Here is a 22,621-nt window from a genome sequence, read left to right as displayed (position 1 = left end):
GACATCAGACGCTTTGTCTGATCATCAAATCACCAGCTTGACAAACTTTTGTCTCGCATACTGAGGGATCTTTTCCTGGACAAGCCAAGAGCCCAGGCGACCCTAGACCCCTCGCGAACTCGTCAGATCCAGAGACCGGCATAACGGCACGACGTTCCCAACCAACCACCCAATAATCATGTCCCGTCCAGATGGCTCTTCGACATTCGGCTCCGGCCAGAGCCAACAGCAACCCCAACCCCTGCTCCTCCACTACGCGTCCCCCGCATCTGAATGGTCTGAGGCCCTACCAATCGGCAACGGGCGGCTAGGCGCGATGGTCCATGGGCGAACTCAGACCGAGCTTCTCCAACTGAACGAAGACTCGGTCTGGTACGGCGGTCCGCAGGACAGGACCCCAAAAGACGCCCTCCGCCACCTGCCGAAGCTCCGACAACTCATCCGAGATGAAAAGCACGCCGAGGCCGAGTCGCTGGTGCGCGAGGCGTTCTTTGCGACGCCTGCGAGCATGCGGCATTATGAACCTCTCGGCACTTGCACCCTCGAGTTCGGCCACGCCGTCGAGGATGTGACTGATTATCGCCGATACCTGTGTCTCAAAACAGCCCAGACGACCGTTGAATATCGATGCCGGGGGGTCTCGTACCGTCGAGATGCCATTGCGAGTTTCCCGGATAATGTGCTGGCTCTCAGAATCGTTGCGTCCGAAGCCATTCGTTTCGTCGTACGACTGAACCGTCTTAGCGAGATTGAATATGAGACGAACGAGTTCCTGGACAGTATCGACGCCAAGGATAAACGTATAGTTCTCAAGGCTACTCCTGGTGGTCACAATAGCAACCGGTTGGCGATAGCGTTAGGCGTGTCTTGCGACGATGCAGAGGGGTCCGTGGAGGCCATTGGCAATGCACTGATAGTCAATTCGACTTCTTGCAACATAATCATTGGTGCTCAAACAACATTTCGAACTGAGGACCCCGAGACCGCCGCGGTGGACGATGTACTCAAGGCCTTGAGCCACCAATGGAGTGACTTGGTTGAACGCCACCAACAGGACTATGCTGGCCTCTTCAACCGGACAGGTTTGCGGATGTCGCCCGACGCAAGCCATCTGCCCACAAACGAACGAATCAAGAACAGTCGAGACCCGGGACTAGTCGCGTTGTACCACAACTATGGAAGGTATCTACTTATATCATGCAGCCGGAAGTCCTGCAAGGCTTTGCCAGCAACCTTGCAGGGCATTTGGAACCCATCTTTTGCACCGCCATGGGGTTCGAAATACACCATCAATATCAACTTGCAGATGAACTATTGGCCAGCGGGGCCGTGCAGTCTCGTCGAATGTGCCATTCCCGTTATCGAGCTACTAGAAAGAATGGCCGAGAGGGGAAAGAAAACTGCGAGAGTCATGTATGGCTGTGAAGGATGGTGTGCTCATCACAACACGGACATATGGGCCGACACAGACCCTCACGACCGATGGATGCCCTCAACGATCTGGCCTCTAGGTGGTGTTTGGGTATGTATCGACATCTTCGAAATGCTGCAATATCAGTATGATAATGCCCTTCACAAAAGAGCAGCTGTGGTCTTGGAGGGAGCGATCGTGTTTTTGCTCGAATACCTGATACCCTCGGCCTGTGGGAGGTATTTGGTCACCAACCCTTCTTTGTCTCCTGAGAACACATTTCTCTCAGACTCGGGAGAGCCAGGTATCTTATGCGAGGGATCTGCTATAGATATGACCATCATTCGCATCGCACTCGAGAAGTTTCTATGGAGCATTAACATTCTAGGTGGAGACAATCCGCTAAGGGCCAGAGTGGAAGAGGCCCTTGGAAAGCTCCCGCCTCTAGTGATTAACTCCGACGGTTTGATTCAAGAGTGGGGACTGAAGGACTACAAAGAGCAGGAGCCAGGCCATCGTCATGTGTCTCATCTGTTCGGACTCTACCCCGGAGAGAGTATCAGCCCCTCCAAGTCGCCAGACTTGGCTGCAGCGGCAAAGCACGTCCTGGAGAGAAGGGCTGCTCATGGAGGGGGGCACACAGGCTGGAGCAGAGCATGGTTATTGAATCTTCATGCTAGGCTCCTAGATGCAGAAGGCTGTGAACAACACATGGATCTTCTGCTCAAAGACTCTACGCTACCAAACATGCTGGATAGCCACCCACCGTTCCAGATTGATGGCAATTTTGGGGGGTGTGCTGGCATTCTCGAATGCTTGGTTCAGTCGTCCATCATTGATGCCAACACAGTTGAGATCCGGCTTCTGCCCTCGTGTCCAAAGGACTGGGCTCAGGGGCAGCTCACAGCCGTCAGGACGAAAGGTGGCTGGCTCGTTTCGTTTAGTTGGCAACATGGTGTGATTGAAGAGCCAGTTGTGGTTGAAACCACGGCAACTACGGTTTCCGAAGTTCAACTTATTTTCCCGGGAGGCTTCCGGTCTTTCGTACGAGCAGATCCTTCTACGTCTACACAGAAGGTCTTCGCAGCCAAAGAATAGAGACAACAGTGAAGCACCAAATATTACTATCATCCATGAAGAGTGACAAGATAAGGTCTGAGTGCTGTGTGATATCTATCACACACGATAACCCCTGCCCGTCTACGGGATTGCATCTGGTAACCCGGATCTCTCATGGTGCTTCGCTTCAAAGAGAGGCTCCCACACAGTACAAGCCCTTTTAGTCGTCACACCATTGGCCAGCTCCGGTACAGGCAGGACGATAGTCTTGTCACCCGAACATTCAATTAGTTGGCCATTCAACTTCGAGTCGTCCAGGCATAGATTGTATGCTGATACAACTGTCTCGATTGGGGTGATGCTGTGTTTCTGGTAAGTCTCTACTCCGCGGGTTTCAAGGATGCCTTACTGCTCTGGCTTCGTTGCGTTGATAGATGCTTGCGGAACGGCACCTGTTATTACAATACCCGGAAGCACGGCATTCATGGCGATGTTCTCTTTCTAGCGAACGTTAGCAATTGCACACATGAGATTCCAAACACCCATAGTGCGATAGTAATAGGAACCAAACCAGTTTCAGAAGCGGCGCTGCTGTTCGAACAAAATGGTTGATCTTTCAAGATGTAGTTAGAAGGGCGGTTGCTAGCAGAGGAGACCTTGAACCTACCGCGGCTTTGGCTCCGCAGTACTCAGGGAACGTTTGATGCGGATGAACCGACGCGATGGTTGAAGTCGCAATAATCTGTCCTCCAGGCACTACATTTCTTCGCATGAAGTGGATGGCAAGCTGAACACCATACAGAAAGCTCTCGTAGCATGCCTTGATAGACTTCAGAGCAGGCTTGGGCGTTATGTCGTCTTTGCCTCTGTGATCGAAAATGTAAATCGAGCCGCGATCTGAATGTCCTGCATTAGCCAGCAAGGCGTCGAGCCTACCCCATCTATCCCAGACTTGGCTGAAGACTTTCGCCTGGGCGTCGTAATCGCAAACATCCAGCTCGTAAAACACAGCGTGGTCGCCAAGCTCGCTAGCGACGGCGTTGCCGGCGTCTTTTTGCAGATCGCAACATGCGACGCGCCATCCTTTGGTAATGAGGTTCGTCGCGAGAGCTTTTCCTATGCCGGACTGTAATCTTGTTATCGCCAGAATCTTCAGCTTTCGTATCTGCAATCATACTCACAGCTGCACCAGTAACAATGGCGACCTTTCCAGTCGTAAGTTTGTGATCCATGAGAAGGGCCGAATGATGTTTGTGGATCTTGGGAATCCAAGGAAGAGAAGACGAAAAAAGCCGAGTTTCAAAAGAGCAAAGAGTAAAAAGAAGAATACAAGTTCTCATTTCACGGCTTCACATGACTTTGATACAACCCTATCGGAGGGCAGGCCGACGTGATAATACGAAACGCGCGGTTATTTCCGACTGCATTTTCCACCAAGTAAACCACAACACTTCAGATTCGGGGTACAACGTAATGGATATTGGCACTTGGATTGATTGGTCGTTTTCTACAGGATTCACAGATTCCCACCATTTACTGGCAAACACTGGCCAGTAATGAAGCTAGACCAGTCTGACAACAGAAATATGATTGCGTCCGCAATATCAGTCGCAAACGCCATACGGCCTTTTGGTATGGACGCAATTTGCGCTTTCCCAACGACGACGTTTGGATCATCCTTCGGAGCGCCAGCAACAGTAGCTTCGGCTAAAGGAGTATCAGTTGCACCTAGAGATCGTCAATAACTCTCATGCGAACTCCCTGTAGGTTGAGCACTAAGCTGCTTACCAGGAGCAACCATATTCACACGCATCTTGGGGAAGTCTCGTGCCCATGCACGCGTTAGGCCGAGAACAGCATGCTTTGAGGCAGTATACGCCGCCAGCCCAGATACCCCACGAAGAGAAGCACCGCTTCCGACGTTGACTACAGAGCCTTGGCCTACGCTGCGAACTGACCCCGGAATGGTGCCTGGCGCTTCGATGTTTTCTTGAGTCATCATTCTTTGAATCGCTTCAGTTGCCATGTTCCAAGTTCCGGTGACGTTGACGTCCATGGTTCGCTGATACATCGCGTCGGTTCCAATTTTGCCCTCCCAGCCCGAAACGCCCGCAGAGTTTACCAGCCCATCGAGTCGGCCAGGTATGGAATCCAAGAATGACTTGCAATCCTCTCGATTTGTCACATCACATCCAAGTGTTACATGGCAGTTTTCTTCGCTGTTTAATTCATCTGAATTTTGCGAAGAGATATCGGCGACATAGATGGTCGCTCCAAGTGCGAGCAGTGTCTTGGCAACCGCCAGCCCAGTGCCGGAACAACCTCCCTTCAAGACCATCTTAGCAAGACTTCTAGGAGTTTAGGATAGGAGACGAACCGTGATAGCGATCTGACGTCCGCCAAAAGAGAAACCGCCTTCCATGATGTGTTGATGGTGATCTTAGCACCTCTTGCAGTCCTGTGAGATGAACTTTGTTGTCAAGGCATGATATCTACATCATGAGACGATCGGCAAAGGTCATTCCCGTTACCTGCGATTGCAGATCCTATCTTGAATACAGGGTTCGGGGGTATACAATTCGACGGAGGGTTTGGGGAACATCTCGGGCATGAGGATGTCGGACTAAACCGCCCAAGCCCCACCCAGCAACCCCGCTGATTGTGACGCACTCACGCGCGCAACTCCGACAGCTATCGGCCCCCTATCCGTGGATGGTCAGTCAGGGTGACTTATATAGAAATTTAGAAACAGTATGTGACAGAATATACATTCGTCCTATACGTATTTAGCAGTCTCTCTTATCTTGTCGACGGGCATCAACGTTTTCTCAAACTCCTCTACGCCGTCTGTTCACTGTTTATCATGCCTCCTAAAAGAGCTTTAGTCACATACGCTGTGGATGTTGACGCATGCGCGAACTGGTATGAATTTTGCAACTTCAGAGATCACAGTATTCGGCTGACTGGAGATGACTTCATAGGATCAATACCAGGGACGGAACTAAAATCGGCGCAACCGATGTATCCAGGGGTATTTATGGGGCAAATGTCGGCACCGACCGCATGCTCAAGCTGTTTGCCGACAACAACATCAAGGCTTCCTGGTACATGCCCAGTCACACCATCCTGTCATTCCCTGATCAGATGGCAAAAGTCAGAGATGCTGGACATGAAATGTATGGCCTTCTTCGCAAGTTCGGTCTTTGAGTCCCAACAATAGTCTGACACGTTAGCCAGTGGCTTGCATGGCTACACGCACGAGTTCGTGCGGTTTCTGACCGAAGAGCAAGAGAGAAAGGTCATGGCCAAGTCTATCGAGGTCTACCAGAAGTTCACCGGCAAGTATCCCAAGGGATGGGTGGCCCCTGCTTGGGAGGTCAGTCCCAAGACCATGTCCATTTTGGAGGACTTTGGCATCGAATATGACCATTCCATGTTGCATCATGACTGCCAGCCATACTATGTCGCGGACGTTCCCGATGAGTCGCTGGTGCACACCGACTACTCCAAAGATCCGGATACTTGGATGGTGCCCATGAAAGAGCACAAGCCCACCAAGGTGGTGGAGATCCCTGGTTCATGGAGCGTGGACGACTGGCGTACGTCTAATCCTCTTTCGCTCTTCCGAATTCCTGCTAACATCCGCTCATAGCGCCAATCAACTACACCAGACGTCCTGGGACACATGGATTTGTCAACCCACGCGACATCGAGGTTCAGTGGAAGGATCAATTTGACTTCTTCTACAGAGAGTATGACACCTTTGTGTTCTGTGTCAGCTGTCACCCGCAGGTTAGCGGAAAGTCGAACGTCATGTTGATGCACGAGCGATTCATTGAGTATTTGAAGACGAAGGAAGGCGTTGAGTTCGTTACCATGGCCCAAATTTGCGACGAGTTCAAGGCAGGAACGTTGCCAGGGGTAACCATTCAAGCCGGTGTTAGTTCTAGTGACTAGAGGTATCTTTCTCAGTCAGAGATCTCAAATTCCTTCCGCAACTCGATGTAAATCTTTGCCACGATAAAAACTTGTCAGGGGTCGTTCAATGTCGTGGACTTCAACAGCCCATCCAGTTCAGGCATTCAAGCCAGCACAGGCTAACTGCTCCCCACACCTTAGGCGACTGGAACTACGATCCTGCAGAAAGACATGACAGATATGAAGCTTGGGTCCTTAGTTACGACGCAGCCCTACCCGCAAAAAGACTACGGCAAAATTCACCCTGTTCGCGGGCACAATTCTGGAAACACTATGTGGGCTTTTTGGGACCGCATTGCTCCGCCACCAAGTACTGCGACTTCGGTTGATACTTGAAGGCTCCATCTCGCCATCCCGGAGCTTGTTCAATCGCGTACGTGAAACTAAAGAGTGGCTATGATACAGAGACAATCATTCGGGATGATAGCGATTGCTTGTAGCCGCCCGACCCGAGAGGTGGCCGACTAGACTACAGCCTGACTGTTCTACTTGCTACAAACTACAAAATCAAAATCCAATCTCAATCTGCTCCTCAATCTCTGTTGTTCGCCCCATTGAAATGACGCCTTTCCTCTCCGTCAGATTGTACACTACATTGAAAAGTGTGTTGGAGTCGTTGTTTCCAAACTGCTTCCGATTTATGGATGCCGGAAAGTTCTGTTCATCTTTGAACAACTCTAGCAAAGTATCGAAGCCAGCCTTCTTGCCAACTTCAGGGGTAGCAAGTTCTTGCATGCGGGCGGTACGTTTCGGTGAATCTTCGAGCCAGAGTGGCTCAAACACGCCTTCGTGCTCCAGAATCAGGTTGTTCGCATGCACAACACGACCTTGTCCATCAGCCGGCAACTCCTTGTGTCCAGTGCTCGTGCACTCAAGACCAGTCGGACCAGTGTTGTCGCCCAGCAGAATGTGGCTGCTTCCGGCCAATCCCACGCTTTCGATCTTGTCCAATGCTTCTCTCTTTGACTTGGACTCGAGAATCGTACGAAGGGCAAAATGGATCGGCATACGTTCCGGGTCAACGCCTTTGGCACGGATGCCGTTGAGCAAGCATCCAACACCATGCTCATTGAAACCAATCTTCCCAACAATTCCGGCTTCGGTGATCATTTGGAAAGCAGGCAGATCCATGTCCGGTACGCCTCGTGGCTTGGCACGCAAGATGATTAGATTGGGCTTCTGCTTGCTCTTCCAGTCCCAGTTCTGTGAGAGAAAGGTCGATCCGCCGGGGGTCTTCCAGCCCAAAGTGGTGCATCCGTCCACTGCTGCATCAACCGCGGCGATCGCCATGGGCCGTCTTGAGTTCTCCTCAAAAAGCCCAAAAGCGATCTCACTTCGTATGTTCAGAGCAACGACATCGAGAATGGCGACTCCGGCACCCTCTGCAATTCCCTCCATTTCTTCGTAGTAGCGGGGAAACTTGGCTTTGAGATGAGGCACGAACTCTAGCGTTCGCTCCCGGACAGTGGACCATTCCAGATCATTGAAAGCTTTGAACAACACACGGTAGAAGTCAATGGACCCAGCAACTTGTGTTGCAGCCTGTTGCCCAACTGCCAAGCCAATCTGCGTGTGCATTCAGATTAATCACTTGAAAACCCCCGAAGTAGTCAGGGGAAACACTCACCTCGTGATGATTTCCAGTGACGGTAATATCGAGCATTTTGACTGTGCTAATTTGGTATGTGTTCTAGTTTGTTGGTGATGTGCGCTCCCGGCTCAACGGATGATTTGGTCGCTGCCGGTCTGTCTTCAGATTGCGGTGTCTCCTTGGACGTCTAATACGCTCCTCGAGGTGGCGAACAGGGCGGGTTAACCCGAAACCTTCAATTCTGTGCTACCGATACTCTGGTGTGTACGCCGACTTGATAGCGGCTCGTCTCCGACTGCCCCCGGCTAATCGCATCCTGGGTGGTGGCATGAGCGATGTGATGTGAGGAGATACCGGAAGATAGCGCGCGCTCTAATCCGACACAGAAGTGGAGAACCCGAGCTTCACCGCAAGCCCGAGACAGTCAAGGAGATACATGACTGATCAGGCCATCAACTTTTAATTATTGAAGTCATTCCAGGAAAACCATTCGAGGAGCCGTTTACCGAAACGATTTTGAGTAACACCCACCAATTTTTGTCAACCAAGCCTTTGCCATGTTTGTCTTGACGAAGCTTCGGGAAATCGTGTGGGGTAAGCCTGCAGCGACCAGCGCTGAACGGCGACTTCTCGCCAAGCTTGACACCGTCATCTTGTCCTTTTGTTGTCTCATGGTAAGACGTGCCTCGCGTACAATCTTCAACGATCCAAACATGACTGATAGGAGCTACTAGTATTGGGTCAACTACCTCGATCGTATGAACCTGAATAATGCCTATGTAAGCGGGATGCGAGAGGACCTTGACTTCCAAGGCAACCAACTAAACGTTATCAACACAAGTAAGCAGTATATTGAGTTCTTCCGTCTCATTGACAATGATTGTGGCTAATGATAGTAGTCTTTTATGGAGGCTATGTGCTAGGACAGATCCCCAACAACCTTGCGTTGCAAAAGCTGCCACCTCGCCTCTACTTTCCCGCCTGCATGATTGCTTGGGGTCTTTTGACACTTGGAACAGGTCTTGTTCACCACCCATGGCAGATTATGATCTTGCGATTCTTCCAGGCGGTATTCGAATCATCAACCTTTGTTGGGTGTCATTACATTCTCGGCAGTTGGTATCGAGAGGACGAACTCGGCAAAAGAACAGCCATCTTCACTAGCAGCGGTTTGGCTGGAACCATGTTCTCTGGATTCTTGCAAGGAGGTATTCATAAGAGTCTTGGTAAGTCTTTCATCATCTATTTCTAGAAGAGTACTAACGTGTACGCTACAGATGGTGTTCGCGGCCTGCCCGGATGGCGGTGGCTATTCATCATCGACTTCTGCATAACGTTGCCTATTGCGCTGTATGGCTTCATCGCGTTTCCGGACACCCCGACGTCTACCCGCGCCTGGTGGCTTACTGATGAGGAGAAGAGACTCGCCGTCGATCGCCTCCCCGAAGTCAAGAAAAATAGGGGTACTCTGGGTTGGAGTTTGGTATCTCGCATCCTGAAGACGTGGCACTGGCTGGGCTTTGTCTTCCTATGGATCTTCGCCAGCAACACGGAAATGTTCTCCACAAACGCCATCATGAATCTTTGGCTTTCCTCAACCGGCGACTACAGCGTGGAGCAGGTCAATCATATCCCGACCGGCGTTGCTGGAGTCGGCATTGCTGCTACGCTGTTCCTTGGCTGGTACTCAGACTTCACTAAGCGCTACTGGCACGTTGGGATCATCCTTTCTTCCACAGCCATTGTTTCAGGAGCCATCATGTTGCAACCTCCCACGAGAGGGGCAAAGTTCTTTGCCCTGTTTCTCAATGGCTGTCAGTATGCTAGCCAGACCGTGCTATTTGCCTGGGCGAATGCCGTCACTCGCGAGGACGACGCTAAACGTGCTGTAATTCTCGCAGCGATGAACACTTTTGCGATTGCTGTTTACATGTTCTGGTCGCTTATCTTCTATAGCGCCACTCAGGGGCCAGACTGGATGGAGGGAAGCATTGCCATGATGTGCATGGGGGCGTCCCTCTTTGTGACAACACTTGGTGTCTGGTACTTGACCAGACGAGAGAGCAAGACGTTGGAAGTAATCGAGGCTTCACCGGCATCCGTCGTTTCCAATGAAGAGAAGGCTATTGACGTCGCTGCGGGAGATATGAAGGCTTTGGGAAAGTAACCGGATGTGAATAAGATTTGATAATTTCTTGAACTTTCTCGTATGCTTTAAAACTTCTGCGATTGCGGAATCTACCCGCATAACTCGATAGAACTTCGCTTGTTCAATTCACTTTGCTTGTCTTATTCCCGGTCTAGTTGTCGCCTATCAAGATAGGGTTGTATCCGAGGTCGGAGCGTCCGGTACTGATAACATTACCCCGGGTATCAGTAGCCCCTCCCTTGGCATCCTTGTGCCAGATTTGAGCAGGGCGAGCAGTAGCTGATGTCCGTATCTACATGACCATATATTGATTCCACGTGGCCCAATCCTCGATCTGCATCCGAAGTGCTGTCTTTTGTTTGGTCACATCTTCGCAACCCACTGCGGGACTTGAACAAAAGTCAATTCTAAAACATCATGGTCAGAAGCACGCGATCTTCTTACTCTTGCGCGCGATGTTACAAAAGAAAGAAGAAGGCGGGTCCATGTCCATGATCTGATGGTGAAATGTCCCCACAGCAACTAATTCATTGCAAAGTGCGAGGACCTCGTCACCAGCGAACCAGTCCTCCTTATTCCGGACCCTACGAAACCATTCGAAGTAGAACCCGACGCATCGGATTACGCGATCGGAGCACAACTGTCGCAACGAGACTCGGAAGGACGCCTGCATCCTTGCGCCTTCTTTTCCAAAAAGCTTAAAGGACCCGAGCTCAATTACAAAATCCACGACAAAGAACTAATGGCAATCATCGAAGCCTTCAAGGAATGGGGACGAGCTTTCAGGGATCACAGGTGAACAAACCACATATACACACCCGTTTTGTAAGACTCCGCTCACTGACAGCTTCCACCCGACATAGTCTCGTCTCGTATCTTGAAGATGTCGTTGCCCAATTAGAACTCGAAAGAGAGGCACTGGTCACAGGGCAAGCAGCTTCGATTTCAAATCTCGCACTCATGCGACCGCAACAGACTGGCACAAGCCCCGTTCTGGATAACCCGAATACGTCGACTGCCAATATCACTGCTGCGTATGAGTTGGCCGCCAATGCCGCGCGAGAAAGCGAGCCCTTGGTATCGATGAAAGAAGATCATCAGCATAAGCTGCCGTATTCTCGGGCATTCTTCCTCGGCGCAGAGCTTCCTTTTCCACTAGCATTTCAAGAACAACGCTCAGTCAACATTCCAACCCACGACGGAAATTCGTTTACTCGGTTGCCAGAAGAAGTTGCGAATCAGCTTATGATTGTATATGTCGACCGTATTCTACCTCACTACCCGTTGTTCTCAAGGCAGGAAATGCTCGAAATGTTCCAGCGCTTCAAGAAATCCAGTAACGATCAGGCGGAGGTCAAATCAGAGGACAGTTTCACAATATGTATGGTCATGGCTATTGCAACACTTACCTCAAAGGCTAGAGACTACCGAAAACTGGTCTCAGTAGCGGAGTCGCTGAGGCGTGATGCTTTCGCACGTTTGGACTGGGAACAGAGCTTGACTGGAGCTACGACCACAACGATCCAGCAACTCTTGCTGATTGCTCAGTACGGCTTTCTCTTTCCTGGTTCTACAAACCTCTGGCAGGTAGTCGGAGATGCGGCGCGAGTTGCTCTGGGTCTCGGTTTGCACCAAGACACCACGTCAGAATGCGGCATGACTGAACAGATCCTTGATTATCGGAAGAGGTTGTACTGGACAGTAAGTCTTCTTTCTTGGCTGACTGAATGCGAATAACTCTTTCTTAGCTTTACAGCATTGAGAGATCAATTGCAATCACATCTCACCGGCCTTTAGCTGTGGCAGGGGACCAGATTCATCTCCCCTTTCCCTCTTCCGAGCATGATCCAGATTGCAACGGGTCCCTAATATTGCACACTTCAGACGAGTCACACGACCAGCCTTTAGCTCCCCATTCTAAATTGGGGTTCAATGATACCCTCAAGTTCCTAAGACTCCAATCGGAAATTTGTTCTGTCAATATCGGAATGCGTCCAATCTCTAATAGCAACATCTCATACGAGGATTGGCTAGTTGACGTCGAGAGACGAGTCCGGGAGATCAAAGCTGGAGTGGTTTCTACCAGTATGTGCAACTCTATGGAGTGGCACACGATGCTTATCCTCCATATGCCCTGTGCGCGCAACCCCAACCCAGCTGAGGCGTCTGTTCTCAAATACTTCAGAGCTCCTGTGTGCACTGTGAGGGAATATTGGGAGCTCATCGTCTCCAATGATCTGGACGATCCATGGCACGCGACTCATCGTTGCTACGAAGCTGGAAATCTGATTTTATACGCTTTGTGGCACTATCGTTCTCTTATCCGCCGAAACTACACAATCGCGCAAATCTTCGAGGTTGTGCACCAGATATCCAGCATATTCGTGCGTAGAACCCCCATGTCCTCTGGCAGAGCCCCAATACTGAGCCAAGTAGATACTCCTTGCCAAGCAATGGCCGGCAGCCCAACAATGCGGTACCCTGTTCGACCGATTAAGAAAGGGACCTTTAAGCTTCTTCAGAGACGACAACTCTTCGGACTCGAATCTGGGAGTCGAAGCCAGACAGCTAAAAGAACTAGTGTTCAGAGAGAACGCAGACGTTCTTTATGCCCGCGAGCAGCCGGTAGATACGTCAGCTCACCCGACATTAGACGCGATGTTCCCCGATTTTGGAGCCGACTCACTCTCATTTGAGAACGGCGCCGACATTCTTGAGTTCTTCAATTTATTTGACGATTCAAATATCGAGGGCTTTGATGCTACAGCGATTGACCTAGAGGATCGATGCCGGCCTGCAACAATATTTCAGGGCTTGCGGAACATTTCAGCAATGCGAGGCTTTACTACTCGCTAAAGCTGCGGCCGATGGTCACCACCAGAGTTTTGTGTCGAATGACGAGGAAATGTTGTCTTGTATAGAACTGCTGCGTGCTGCGGGTAGTCTGCTCCGATCATCGACTCCCGCGTCATCCCAAGCTGATTTCGTCTTCAATCTGACGTGGACTCAGGCACATTCGTTATTCATCGCTGCGGTAATAGTACTACAGCATACGCGCAACAGTATCGATATGGGTCCTGATGTACAGTCTCTGATTTGCGAGAGCATTGAGATGCTCTCTTCGGACCGGATCAGTGGCCGAGGCACAAATGGGCTTGTCAAATGTTTGCAAACTTTGAATGAGTCGATTCAGCGAAGTCCGACAGAATAGCGCTTTGAATGCACCAAGACTACTTCTTCTTGATAACGAGGCAACCCAGCCTACACAGAACTCCAAGTCGATTTCGTCTATCCATGCCCCTCAATCATCATCATTGATAAAAGTCACTTCTCTGACCGCCCCAAATCTGTCTTTTTTGGACCCAACCCCCATTTCCCAAAGCTTGTTAATAGCCCAAGGTTCGGTTTCTTCTCCTGCATCAACCTTGCCGTACCTGTGATTCATATAGGCGATGAAAAAGACGTAATTTTCGGGGTTTTTCTGTTGGTTTTCACCACTCATCGTCAAGCATTCGATGATGCCATCTGGGACGTCTCAGGTTAGCATAGTGATCAAATATTTATGCAACGCGTAGACGGAGACATGGATTGGGAGTCTACGCACATTTCTCATCGCTGCCCGCAAGGAACTTGTCCCCATGGACGGCGTGGAAGGCCTCGTGGACAAGGGTTGTACTCTTGGGCAAGACATCTTCCAGACGTACGTCCTTTTTCAGCTTGGCGTTTGCATCGCGATAGTTGTCTGGGTTCCTGGTATTGTCGAAGGCGTACGGACAGAGGATGACGGAGGCTATCTCAGGTTTGGTCACAGCTTGGCCGCCCTCAGCTTGAAGTAGCTTGATTGACGCGGTGACACCGAGGTGATCGCCCTGGCAGTAATTGCGGCCATCCTCCGAGAAGTAGTAGCCGTTCTGGTCCGTGTTCGTGCCGGACCACCACGGTTTGACGTTTGGCTCCTTATCGATTGCTTTTTGGTAAGCGTCCAACTCTTGGATGGTGATGGTTTTGTCGTCCTTCTTTATCTCTTTGCCCTCATAATCCAGTGCTGGACTCGTACTTGACTGCTCCGTCAGGAAGGTACTATGGCAATGGAGCCAGAACCTTTCTTTGGGGAACTTGAAATCACCCCCGCCCGGAAGAACTGTGTCGTGTTCTAAAAGATTCTTGACCTCGGCCATATTCTCTGATCACGACGTCAGCTAGACACGACATGATGGGCCGGGTACTTCCGTGGAAAATTCGGAAGAAGAGCCAAAGCTGGTGTAGAATTCTTACGTCTGATTTTGTTCCAGGTACGATACCTGGTTGGATTTTCCTGTTGGGTGCCAATTGTGTCCTGAATTTCGAATGAAAAGAATGCCAGCATGGCGTAGCGGACTTCAAACCGTCGATCATAGGCGTCCACCGCATCTATAGCGGCAGTGAGGCTGAAAAGTGATTCAGTGAGCCAGTCGTCCAACAAGGGATTCAGACGGGCGTCGCAGCCGCCAGTGCTATCTCCCCCTGTTTGAACTGTAAACACATCGGTGATCTCTAGGTCTGCACGCGCAACGTTAATAGATGACAGGAGAAGGAGGATGCCCGCCAACAGGCTCAGCAGAAACGAGTTTGTCGCCATCTCGTGTACGCTCAGAGGTAATCCAAGCTTGGTTCTCTCTGGCGTGCCTAGGTCTGATGCGAGAAACAACGAAGTTACGAAGAAGATAAACGGCGGGAGGGCAAACGGATTGGTGGGATCAATGGCTATGGATTTCGCTCAGGCATACACAAGCATGACCGGCCTTATTCACGGACTTCTGATAGCGCTGGAGTCAGGAACTCACCCTCCATAGACCCGAATGTAACGCGAGAAGTCATCTGAAGGAGGGGCTTTTGTATCCGTAGGACGTTGTGATTTAATTTTACGGATGCACAAATCTGCCATGCGTGTCGGGGGCGCAGAAATGGGACTTTTTTTTCGATAGTTCTATACGCTGAGTGTGTGTCTCTGCTGACATATGCGAGTGACGGGCGAATCAATAGGCAATGAAATATCGTGTAAGTGAGGTAACATTGAATAGTTCTCGTGATTAAGCCCTGCAACTGGAAGCCAAGCAAAAGGCACAGCAGATACCTTCCTATTGCGGTAACACGTATCTTGATCGGCTTACTATGTTATACCAGGGTGTCTGTGTGCCTTGCATGTCTTCAGATGTAAGCCGTGGAAAAAGAGAAATCCCTCGGGGTGGTCACCGGCTGGAGCCATGTTTGGCTTAGGTTGCTGACAAGCTCATCATCCCAGGGTGCCAATGCAGGGGGAATGCTTATTCCGCCTTGTCCCGCCTTAGTTTCCGGGGAAAGATCGCTAAGCTTCGCTGCCGCACCTCGATGGTTGAGGTAGCATTGATGCTCGAGATGCAGGTAAAATGGAAGAACGTGACCGGGTTCCCGTCGCTTCATTGGACGGCCCCCACAAGGATTCAATGGCAAGGGTGTAATGCGAAGAATTATTGGAATGGTTCACACAAAAGACGGGAGGCACGGGAAGGGCGCAGCACCAAGAGTACCAATTCGCTATCTATCTGCAGGATCCAGGGTTCCCCGAGGGACCCCGGTCTCTATGTACAAGCTCCAGCCTTACGCTCCCGAAGCCACAATCTTGATGATGATGCCGTCGGTGACATAGCCGGCAGGGTAGGTCGAGCCCGAGTAAGTCGGGTTGGCGGTGTTAACGAGCACCCCGAGCGACCCGCCGTCGGTGCCGCACCCAAGCAGGGAGGCAGCAATCTGGGCCTCGCTGGCACCGACGCCGCCGTCGATGGTGGTGGCGATGTCAGCAAAGAGCACGCTCGAGTTGACGGTGTTGTTGATGTGCTTGGCGAAGGCCTGCGCGGTGCCGTGGGCGTAGACGAGCCACTCGCCGCAATCGGGCGCGTCGGCAGCCGCCATGTTGAAGAGGCGGCCGGTCCTGATCTGGGCACCGTACGAGCGCAGGTAGGACGCAATAAACTGGACGTCCTCAACGAGGACGTCTTGCGGGATGTTGTCAGGTGCGGTATAACACAGCTGGCTGGGCGTCTCCGTCGCGTAGCAGACGCGTACCGCTGGGTCGATGGGACTGGGGGCTGCCATGGCTCCGCCGAAGAGGGCCATTGGGACAAGGTTGATGAGGTTGGAGAGCATCTTGAATGTGGAGGATGTCAAGTTTGGCTTTGAGAGAGTTGAGGTATTCTGATTAGGTAGGATGACGAGGAACTTGGGGATGGTGTCACGTCGGTGATGGCAGCTGCTCCGAAGCGAAGTGCGTAAGCCAACTTATAATCACCTAGGTCTTCGGTATGCAACGTATCATTACACTTGGAGGCGGGGGATATCAAAATACAGTATGGTCTCACAATCTTCAGCTTCATGTCTTCGAGTTCAGGCAGACGATAGGTTCGCGTTGATGCATGTGTTCATCCGAGGCCGAGTTGGTACTTTGTCCAATGAAGCATAACTTGCAGTCAGGAACAAAAATACTCGCCATCCGCATCAGCCGGTCAGTTGCCCGCCGCTGCGCCGTACCAATGCAGCATACGGGAAACTGCATGGTAGAGTTCACTGACCACATGCACATACTGTTACTTCCAAAGATGACTGCATCATCCCCTGCTCTAGGATTCCTGCAACCCGTCTCGGTCTAATAAGGTTGTATCGATGTAATATGAATGCTTAGCCCTACTTCAACGGCCTTGTGGAGACTATCAATCCCCGGTTTTACCAAAGTCCTTGCAATAGATCTGCCCAGGCTGACAGCGGCTGTGGTGTCAACTCAATATCTACAATGGCCAAGATCCTGGAAGAACATATCATTCAACCACTCAACAGCACGAGTGGGTCACTGAATAGCCCCCAAATACGACTGTGATGAAGTGATTCATGCAGGAGTCGCTAGTTTAACTCAAGCCTAACGATCCGGCTTCCTCCCGAGCCCAAAAGGTACTAGACATAGGATGGTTACTCCGAAGCGAGGCTGCAGCCTGGAGATTGACCTTCATCTCATCAGCTGAGACGCGATAGTGTCTGTCCGAATACCGCTATGCATACCGGACTCTTGGCAAGTAATGAATAGGCAGCTGCGCGAGGGACTTGTGTCTCGCACAACCGGGTCTCCGCATTCCTTCATGGGACTTGCCACTTGACGTGGTGTTATTCATGATCGCATGTCTTCTGGTGAAATTCGAATTGCCTTCCCCCAAGAGTCACATCCTTCCTGTCTTTCTCTCAGTCACCTCGCACCTCTTCGTACGCCTCACTGACACACTGCTCTTCGGGCTGAGATGGTAGAGCACCATGGCGGCATTACTTGCTCTTTTCTTGACTTTGCTGGCCGCCCAAGGGAGCCTCGTGTTATCAGCCATCCCGATTCGCGGACGAAACACTACTTTGCCTTCTAATGGGACCAATCTTGATCATGGTCCACGGGTATGCCGTGGCTCTTCTTCGTGTTTGAGATGGACAACGCTAACAAGTTGCCTCATAGCCGGCGCCGGCGTATATGGTTGACAACCAGCACAACTACTACAAGACCGCGCCAGACAAGGGCAGACAGAATGGCCCAGTATGGGCCTACTCGGGCAGCCTGAACACATACCTGGCCAACCTCCAGAGCGGCGTCGTGCTCCGCGGCGGCTACGACGGCGCGGGGTCTAAAAACACCATCAAGCGAACAAGATTCAAGGCGCCCCCCAAAAAGCGGCAGTCATCCGACTTCTGGCTGTCTACTTTAGGACCATTGGGAACAGTAAGTTGACTGCAATTCGTCTCAACGTGTGTCTCTCCAACTGACTATGAATAACAGCAACCATTTGCTGGCGGAGACGGCTACCAGTTCTTCCGCAACGTTGTCGACGACTTTGGCGCCGACAACTCGGGAGAGTCGGACGCAACTGAGGCACTAAACGCGGCCTCAGCCAGCTGGAACAAAGACTCCGTCGGCGGCGACCGGACGCGATGCGGTGAGAAATGCGGAAACACATTCTCGCAGGGCGCTATCGTCTATTTCCCGGGAGGTACCTATAAGATCTGTACGCCCGTCATCCAGTATTACTACACGCAGTTCGTTGGCGACCCCAACGATATGCCCATCATCAAAGGCTGCGACGACTTCCAGGGAATCGCCCTGTTCGACGTAGATCCTTACATTCCCGGAGCCTCGGGCCAGCAGTGGTACATCAACCAGAATCAGTTCTTTCGTCAGATCCGCAACTTCCGCTTCGACTTGACCGACATGCCCGACTCGACAGCGGAGAATGACCAGGACCTCGTGCCAACGGGTATCCATTGGCAGGTGTCCCAGGCCACCTCCCTACAGAACCTGGTGTTCGACATGCCTACCACGAGCTCCACCACCGCTGTCGGCATCTTCACGGAGAATGGCAGTGGCGGGTTCGTGTCTGACCTTGAGTTCAACGGCGGCAACATCGGCTGGCGAGCAGGGTCTCAGCAGTACACGGCGCGTAACCTCGTCTTCAACCAGTGCAATACTGCCGTGCAAATGGTCTGGGACTGGGGTTGGAACTGGCATCAGATCACCATCAACGGCGGATCTATCGGTTTCAATATCTCAGGGGTGGGCGGTGATAGCGGCCAGGGTATAGGCAGCGTGTCCATTGTCGATTCTACCATCAGCGACGTGGAGATCGGCGTCCTGACCAACAGCTTACCTACGTCGCCCAACATTGTCCTTGACAACACCAAATTCAATAACGTGGCCAACTCCGTCAGAAGTACGGGCGGAAACAACTTGTTGTCTGGGAATTCTGACTTATGGGCCACGGGCAAGCGATACAATGGCTCCGAGGGATCGACTGAGACTGGCGCCTTCTCCGGCCCTGGAAGGGGCAAGGGCCTGGATGACTCCAAAGGCTTGCTCTACGTGCGTTCAAGGCCCCAGTACGAGAAGACCGGCGCCGGCTCTTTCCTGGTGGCGACTACGGATGGTGGATGCAAGAACGATGCCACCGGCGATCAAGCCTCTTGCATCAACAACTTCCTCCTCAAGGCCGCGGACAACCGTCAGATCGCCTACTTCCCAGCAGGAGTCTACACGGTTGGATCCACGGTGAACATCCCTACCGGCTCCGTCGTTCAGGGTTCTCTGTGGTCGCAAATCCTGGGTTCGGGCTTCTACTTCAGCGACATACAGAACCCCAAAGTCATGGTTCAGGTCGGCAACAAGGGCGACGTGGGCACCATGGAGATCACCGAAATGCTCTTCTCGGTGCGCGGGGCCACGGCCGGTGCAATCCTGATGGAGTGGAACGTCGCAGCCGTGGAGCAGGGCGCGGCGGCCATGTGGGATTCGCACTTCCGCGTCGGCGGCGCGCTGGGCACCGATCTCGATCTGAGCAAATGCCCCAAGTTCAGTATCAAGGCCGAGTGCGTCGCTGCCTCGCTCATGTTCCGCGTCACGTCCCAGGCCAACGGGTACTTCGAGAACGTGTGGGCGTGGGTGGGGGACCATGATAACGACAAGTCCATCTACAACCAGCCCGACTCAAGCTCGACGCAGATCACCGTCTTTGGGGCCCGCGGCATGCTAATCGAGTCCAAGGGCCCGTCGTGGTTCTACGGCGGCGGCTCGGAGCACTCAGTCCTCTACAATTATCTTCTCAGCGGTGCCGAGAGCGTGTACATGGGTCACATCCAGACTGAGTCGCCGTATTACCAACCCAACCCTGGCCCTCCTGCTCCTTTCCGTGCGGCCCCACGCGCTGGTTTCCCCAATGATCCGGACTTCAGCAAGTGTGAGATCGCGCCGAATGTTTGGGATGACCGGTGTAACTACGCCTGGGGCTTGCAAATCATTGACTCGAAAGACGTCTTGATCCACGCGGCTGGACTGTACAGCTTTTTCAACGAGTACTATCAGGACTGCATTCCTACTCACAACTGCCAGGACCGGATCTTGGAGGTTAAGGGCTCGACCGGCGTCGTCATTTACAACCTATTCACAGTAGCAACCATCAACATAGCCAGTGGCATCGATAACACCAACGTCCCTCAGGAAGACAACCAGCGAGGGTTTACAACCGAGGTCAGCGTATGGGTGCCGCTTCCAGGGTCTGATAGCGTCGACATTGTATGGGTTGGAACTGAAGTATGGGCCTCTCCCCCGGTGAGTTGCCCGGTCGCGTCCCGATCCTGCATGCTGGTCATTCCTACGAAGTCGTTGGGTTCAACAACGACCATCAGTCCCAGCGACTATGTCACGTCGCTGGAGTTTGGAGGGTTCTCAAGCACTGCCATTGGCGGTATTGCCACCACCATCTTCGTCACTTCCACTACTACTGTGACCGTCTCGATACCCGCAATTACCACCGACGGCATGCCCTTCTCCAACGTGAACGTAACATCGTCGGGAGCAATGCCCATCACCATATATCCCAGCATAAGCGTTCCGGATGCTACCGTTACGTTACCGGATGGAGAGGGCGGCTCTACCACTCGTGTGGTTCCCCTTCCACCTTGGCCCCTTATCAATGGAGGTCCGTCGACCGGGTATACGAATCCAGGCACCTTACCTCCGCCCAGCGGCTCAGGTCTTCCCTCCAGCACGACGTACTACACTCCTATCAGCAGCACAATCACGGTGCCCGGCGCTACAGTCACGACAGTGACGTTTCCGGGCTCGACTGGAGTCATCACCATTGACTGTCCCCGTTCCACAGCCATCGCTTTCAAGACACCGGAAGTCGTCGTGGCGACGACGTGTACCGAGAATTTGGACTTGACTCTGAACTTTGCGTGCCCGACAACTCGCATCCTGACCTTCCTCGGACCCGCCACGGCTGTAGCTAGCGTCGACTGCTCCCTCGTCACATCCTGGAAGACCGGGTCTCCCACCACCACCGACGGGCCGCTGCCACTCTTCACGGAATGGCCACGCTACGGCTCAATCATCCCCTCGGAAGAGGAGGTCGAGGACCCCGAGCCTGATGATGACAGCGTTCTTGTGCCCTGCACCGCCTGGTTCTTCTTCTTCTGTATCTCTTGGAATGAGGTCAGCGTCCGATCCTGGCGCTGGATTCTGCCGCCGGGCATCTACGGCCCCATGCCACCGCCCATTGATATCATCCACCCGCCTCCTGGTATTAACATCAACGGAAACTTGCCCAACTGGCCGAAATTCACCATTGGATACGATCATCAGCTCACCACCGAATCGGAGCCCGAGTGCGAGACGCAGAAGGCCGATGCCTGTACCACCACGAACTACGTTTCGGCCGGCACCACCACGTCGTCAACAACGCGGTGCGAAACCATTACCGGCTGCTCCATCAGTGTCTCGGACTCGAAAACCGAGGTCTTTGGCACTCAGACCCCCGCTCCCGTCGGCACTTTCTACGGCGAAAGCTGGGCGACCAACGACCTTGGAGAAGCCTTCACCATGTCCGCACTCTCGTCCCTCGCGGCGGAAATAGCCCGCAACAGAGCAACCGCCGGTGGTTCTACTCTCTCCTTCACTCCAGGACCCACCGCGGGGCCGACCTGTGGCGGCGCGAGCACGGCGTGCGGCGGTACCATCTGCTCCGGCTACTGGTGCAACCCCAACCCAACAAGCGCGCCGCCCGGGTACCAGGACCCGAAGGACCCCAGTTCCGGCGGCTACTCGGCGCCAACAACGACGATAGGTCCCGGTTCGACGACAACGCAACCGCCTGATAATCCTCCCACCGATGAGACGCCGCTCACTCGGGGGCCCATCAACTGCTTCAACGAAGCTGACTTTCCGGGCCACGCCGATATCCAGTCGGGCGACCAGGACGATTTCTCTACGGCCTTCAGCAATCTGCGCGGTGATATGGGCGATGATGACACGCTCGGGCCGGACGATGCGGCTATCACGCTGCGCCGTACGGACTCCCACGGCGTCAACTACGATTATACTTGCAGCTGGGTTCCCGGCTGCGTCACTTCGGTCGACAGACAGAGCTTTGGGTTCCCGCTTGGTTCGCCCAGTCTCATTACGGCTTACTTGCTCGTCCGGGAAGATTATACCAAGTGTAAGTGGCTTTCCTGAGTAGCTTTACGTATCTTCCTGTACGACCTTGGAGAATGAAAGTAGACTAACAGTCCACTCAGGCAATAATGGTGGTGTCGGTGGCACATGTCAGGTTGGATGCCTGTTGTACACCTTCGAGGGCGGCCGAGGGGATGAAGGAACCGACCCATGCGCGGACTTCGACTGCAGAGCCTGCGGGTCGCCGTTCGATGATCCCAAATGTCAATCGTGCTGCAGGGGACGTATCAGCAACATTGTCGCGGGTGGGAATGCCAGTACAAACACCGGCTTCACCATCGTCGATACCCTTAACGGGGCATAAGGCGGTGATCTAGTAGTACATGTATGACCTTTAGTCATAGAATTCCTAATACTCTGCTATATATTACTTAGTTGAAGCCGTTCTCT

General features: G+C 52.5%; 8 protein-coding genes across 8 annotated transcripts; 4 read left to right on the top strand and 4 right to left on the bottom strand.

Moving 5' to 3' along the window:
- Positions 1 to 178: 178 nt before the first annotated feature.
- FUC95A-2 (Alpha-L-fucosidase 2) lies at positions 179 to 2,509 on the top strand (the record flags this gene model as incomplete). The annotated part of the gene is made up of 1 exon (XM_036637974.1): positions 179 to 2,509. The coding sequence occupies one exon, from the start codon at positions 179 to 181 to the stop codon at positions 2,507 to 2,509; it is 2,331 nt and encodes a 776-aa protein (XP_036496281.1).
- A 366-nt stretch (positions 2,510 to 2,875) lies between these two features.
- Positions 2,876 to 4,526, bottom strand: CGCS363_v006124 (15-hydroxyprostaglandin dehydrogenase; the record flags this gene model as incomplete). Its single annotated transcript, XM_036637973.1, has 6 exons — positions 2,876 to 2,971; positions 3,042 to 3,083; positions 3,138 to 3,596; positions 3,652 to 3,675; positions 4,008 to 4,198; positions 4,259 to 4,526. 6 exons carry the CDS (start codon positions 4,524 to 4,526, stop codon positions 2,876 to 2,878), a joined length of 1,080 nt encoding a protein of 359 aa, XP_036496282.1.
- An 807-nt stretch (positions 4,527 to 5,333) lies between these two features.
- Positions 5,334 to 6,427, top strand: pgdA-3 (Peptidoglycan deacetylase; the record flags this gene model as incomplete). Its single annotated transcript, XM_036637972.1, has 4 exons — positions 5,334 to 5,392; positions 5,452 to 5,646; positions 5,708 to 6,069; positions 6,123 to 6,427. 4 exons carry the CDS (start codon positions 5,334 to 5,336, stop codon positions 6,425 to 6,427), a joined length of 921 nt encoding a protein of 306 aa, XP_036496283.1.
- Positions 6,428 to 6,955: 528 nt separating this feature from the next.
- penDE (Acyl-coenzyme A:6-aminopenicillanic-acid-acyltransferase 40 kDa form) lies at positions 6,956 to 8,111 on the bottom strand (the record flags this gene model as incomplete). Its single annotated transcript, XM_036637971.1, has 2 exons — positions 6,956 to 8,014; positions 8,076 to 8,111. The coding sequence occupies 2 exons, from the start codon at positions 8,109 to 8,111 to the stop codon at positions 6,956 to 6,958; spliced, it is 1,095 nt and encodes a 364-aa protein (XP_036496284.1).
- A 485-nt stretch (positions 8,112 to 8,596) lies between these two features.
- On the top strand, positions 8,597 to 10,206 carry CGCS363_v006121 (Pantothenate transporter liz1; the record flags this gene model as incomplete). Its single annotated transcript, XM_036637970.1, has 4 exons — positions 8,597 to 8,713; positions 8,774 to 8,879; positions 8,939 to 9,265; positions 9,317 to 10,206. 4 exons carry the CDS (start codon positions 8,597 to 8,599, stop codon positions 10,204 to 10,206), a joined length of 1,440 nt encoding a protein of 479 aa, XP_036496285.1.
- Positions 10,207 to 13,784: 3,578 nt separating this feature from the next.
- CGCS363_v006120 (uncharacterized protein) lies at positions 13,785 to 14,806 on the bottom strand (the record flags this gene model as incomplete). Its single annotated transcript, XM_036637969.1, has 2 exons — positions 13,785 to 14,371; positions 14,464 to 14,806. 2 exons carry the CDS (start codon positions 14,804 to 14,806, stop codon positions 13,785 to 13,787), a joined length of 930 nt encoding a protein of 309 aa, XP_036496286.1.
- Positions 14,807 to 15,804: 998 nt separating this feature from the next.
- Positions 15,805 to 16,350, bottom strand: CGCS363_v006119 (uncharacterized protein; the record flags this gene model as incomplete). The annotated part of the gene is made up of 1 exon (XM_036637968.1): positions 15,805 to 16,350. The coding sequence occupies one exon, from the start codon at positions 16,348 to 16,350 to the stop codon at positions 15,805 to 15,807; it is 546 nt and encodes a 181-aa protein (XP_036496822.1).
- A 1,149-nt stretch (positions 16,351 to 17,499) lies between these two features.
- EXG1-4 (Glucan 1,3-beta-glucosidase) lies at positions 17,500 to 22,535 on the top strand (the record flags this gene model as incomplete). Its single annotated transcript, XM_036637967.1, has 4 exons — positions 17,500 to 17,631; positions 17,690 to 17,950; positions 18,008 to 22,214; positions 22,294 to 22,535. 4 exons carry the CDS (start codon positions 17,500 to 17,502, stop codon positions 22,533 to 22,535), a joined length of 4,842 nt encoding a protein of 1,613 aa, XP_036496821.1.
- Positions 22,536 to 22,621: the final 86 nt, after the last annotated feature.

Source organism: Colletotrichum siamense (genome assembly GCF_013390195.1).
Source record: "Colletotrichum siamense strain Cg363 chromosome Unknown KSG_Cg363_contig04, whole genome shotgun sequence".
Classification (NCBI taxonomy): Eukaryota; Fungi; Ascomycota; class Sordariomycetes; order Glomerellales; family Glomerellaceae; genus Colletotrichum; species Colletotrichum siamense.
The sequence above is the reverse complement of the archived record's forward strand: the minus strand, read 5'-3'. Positions and strand labels throughout refer to the sequence as shown.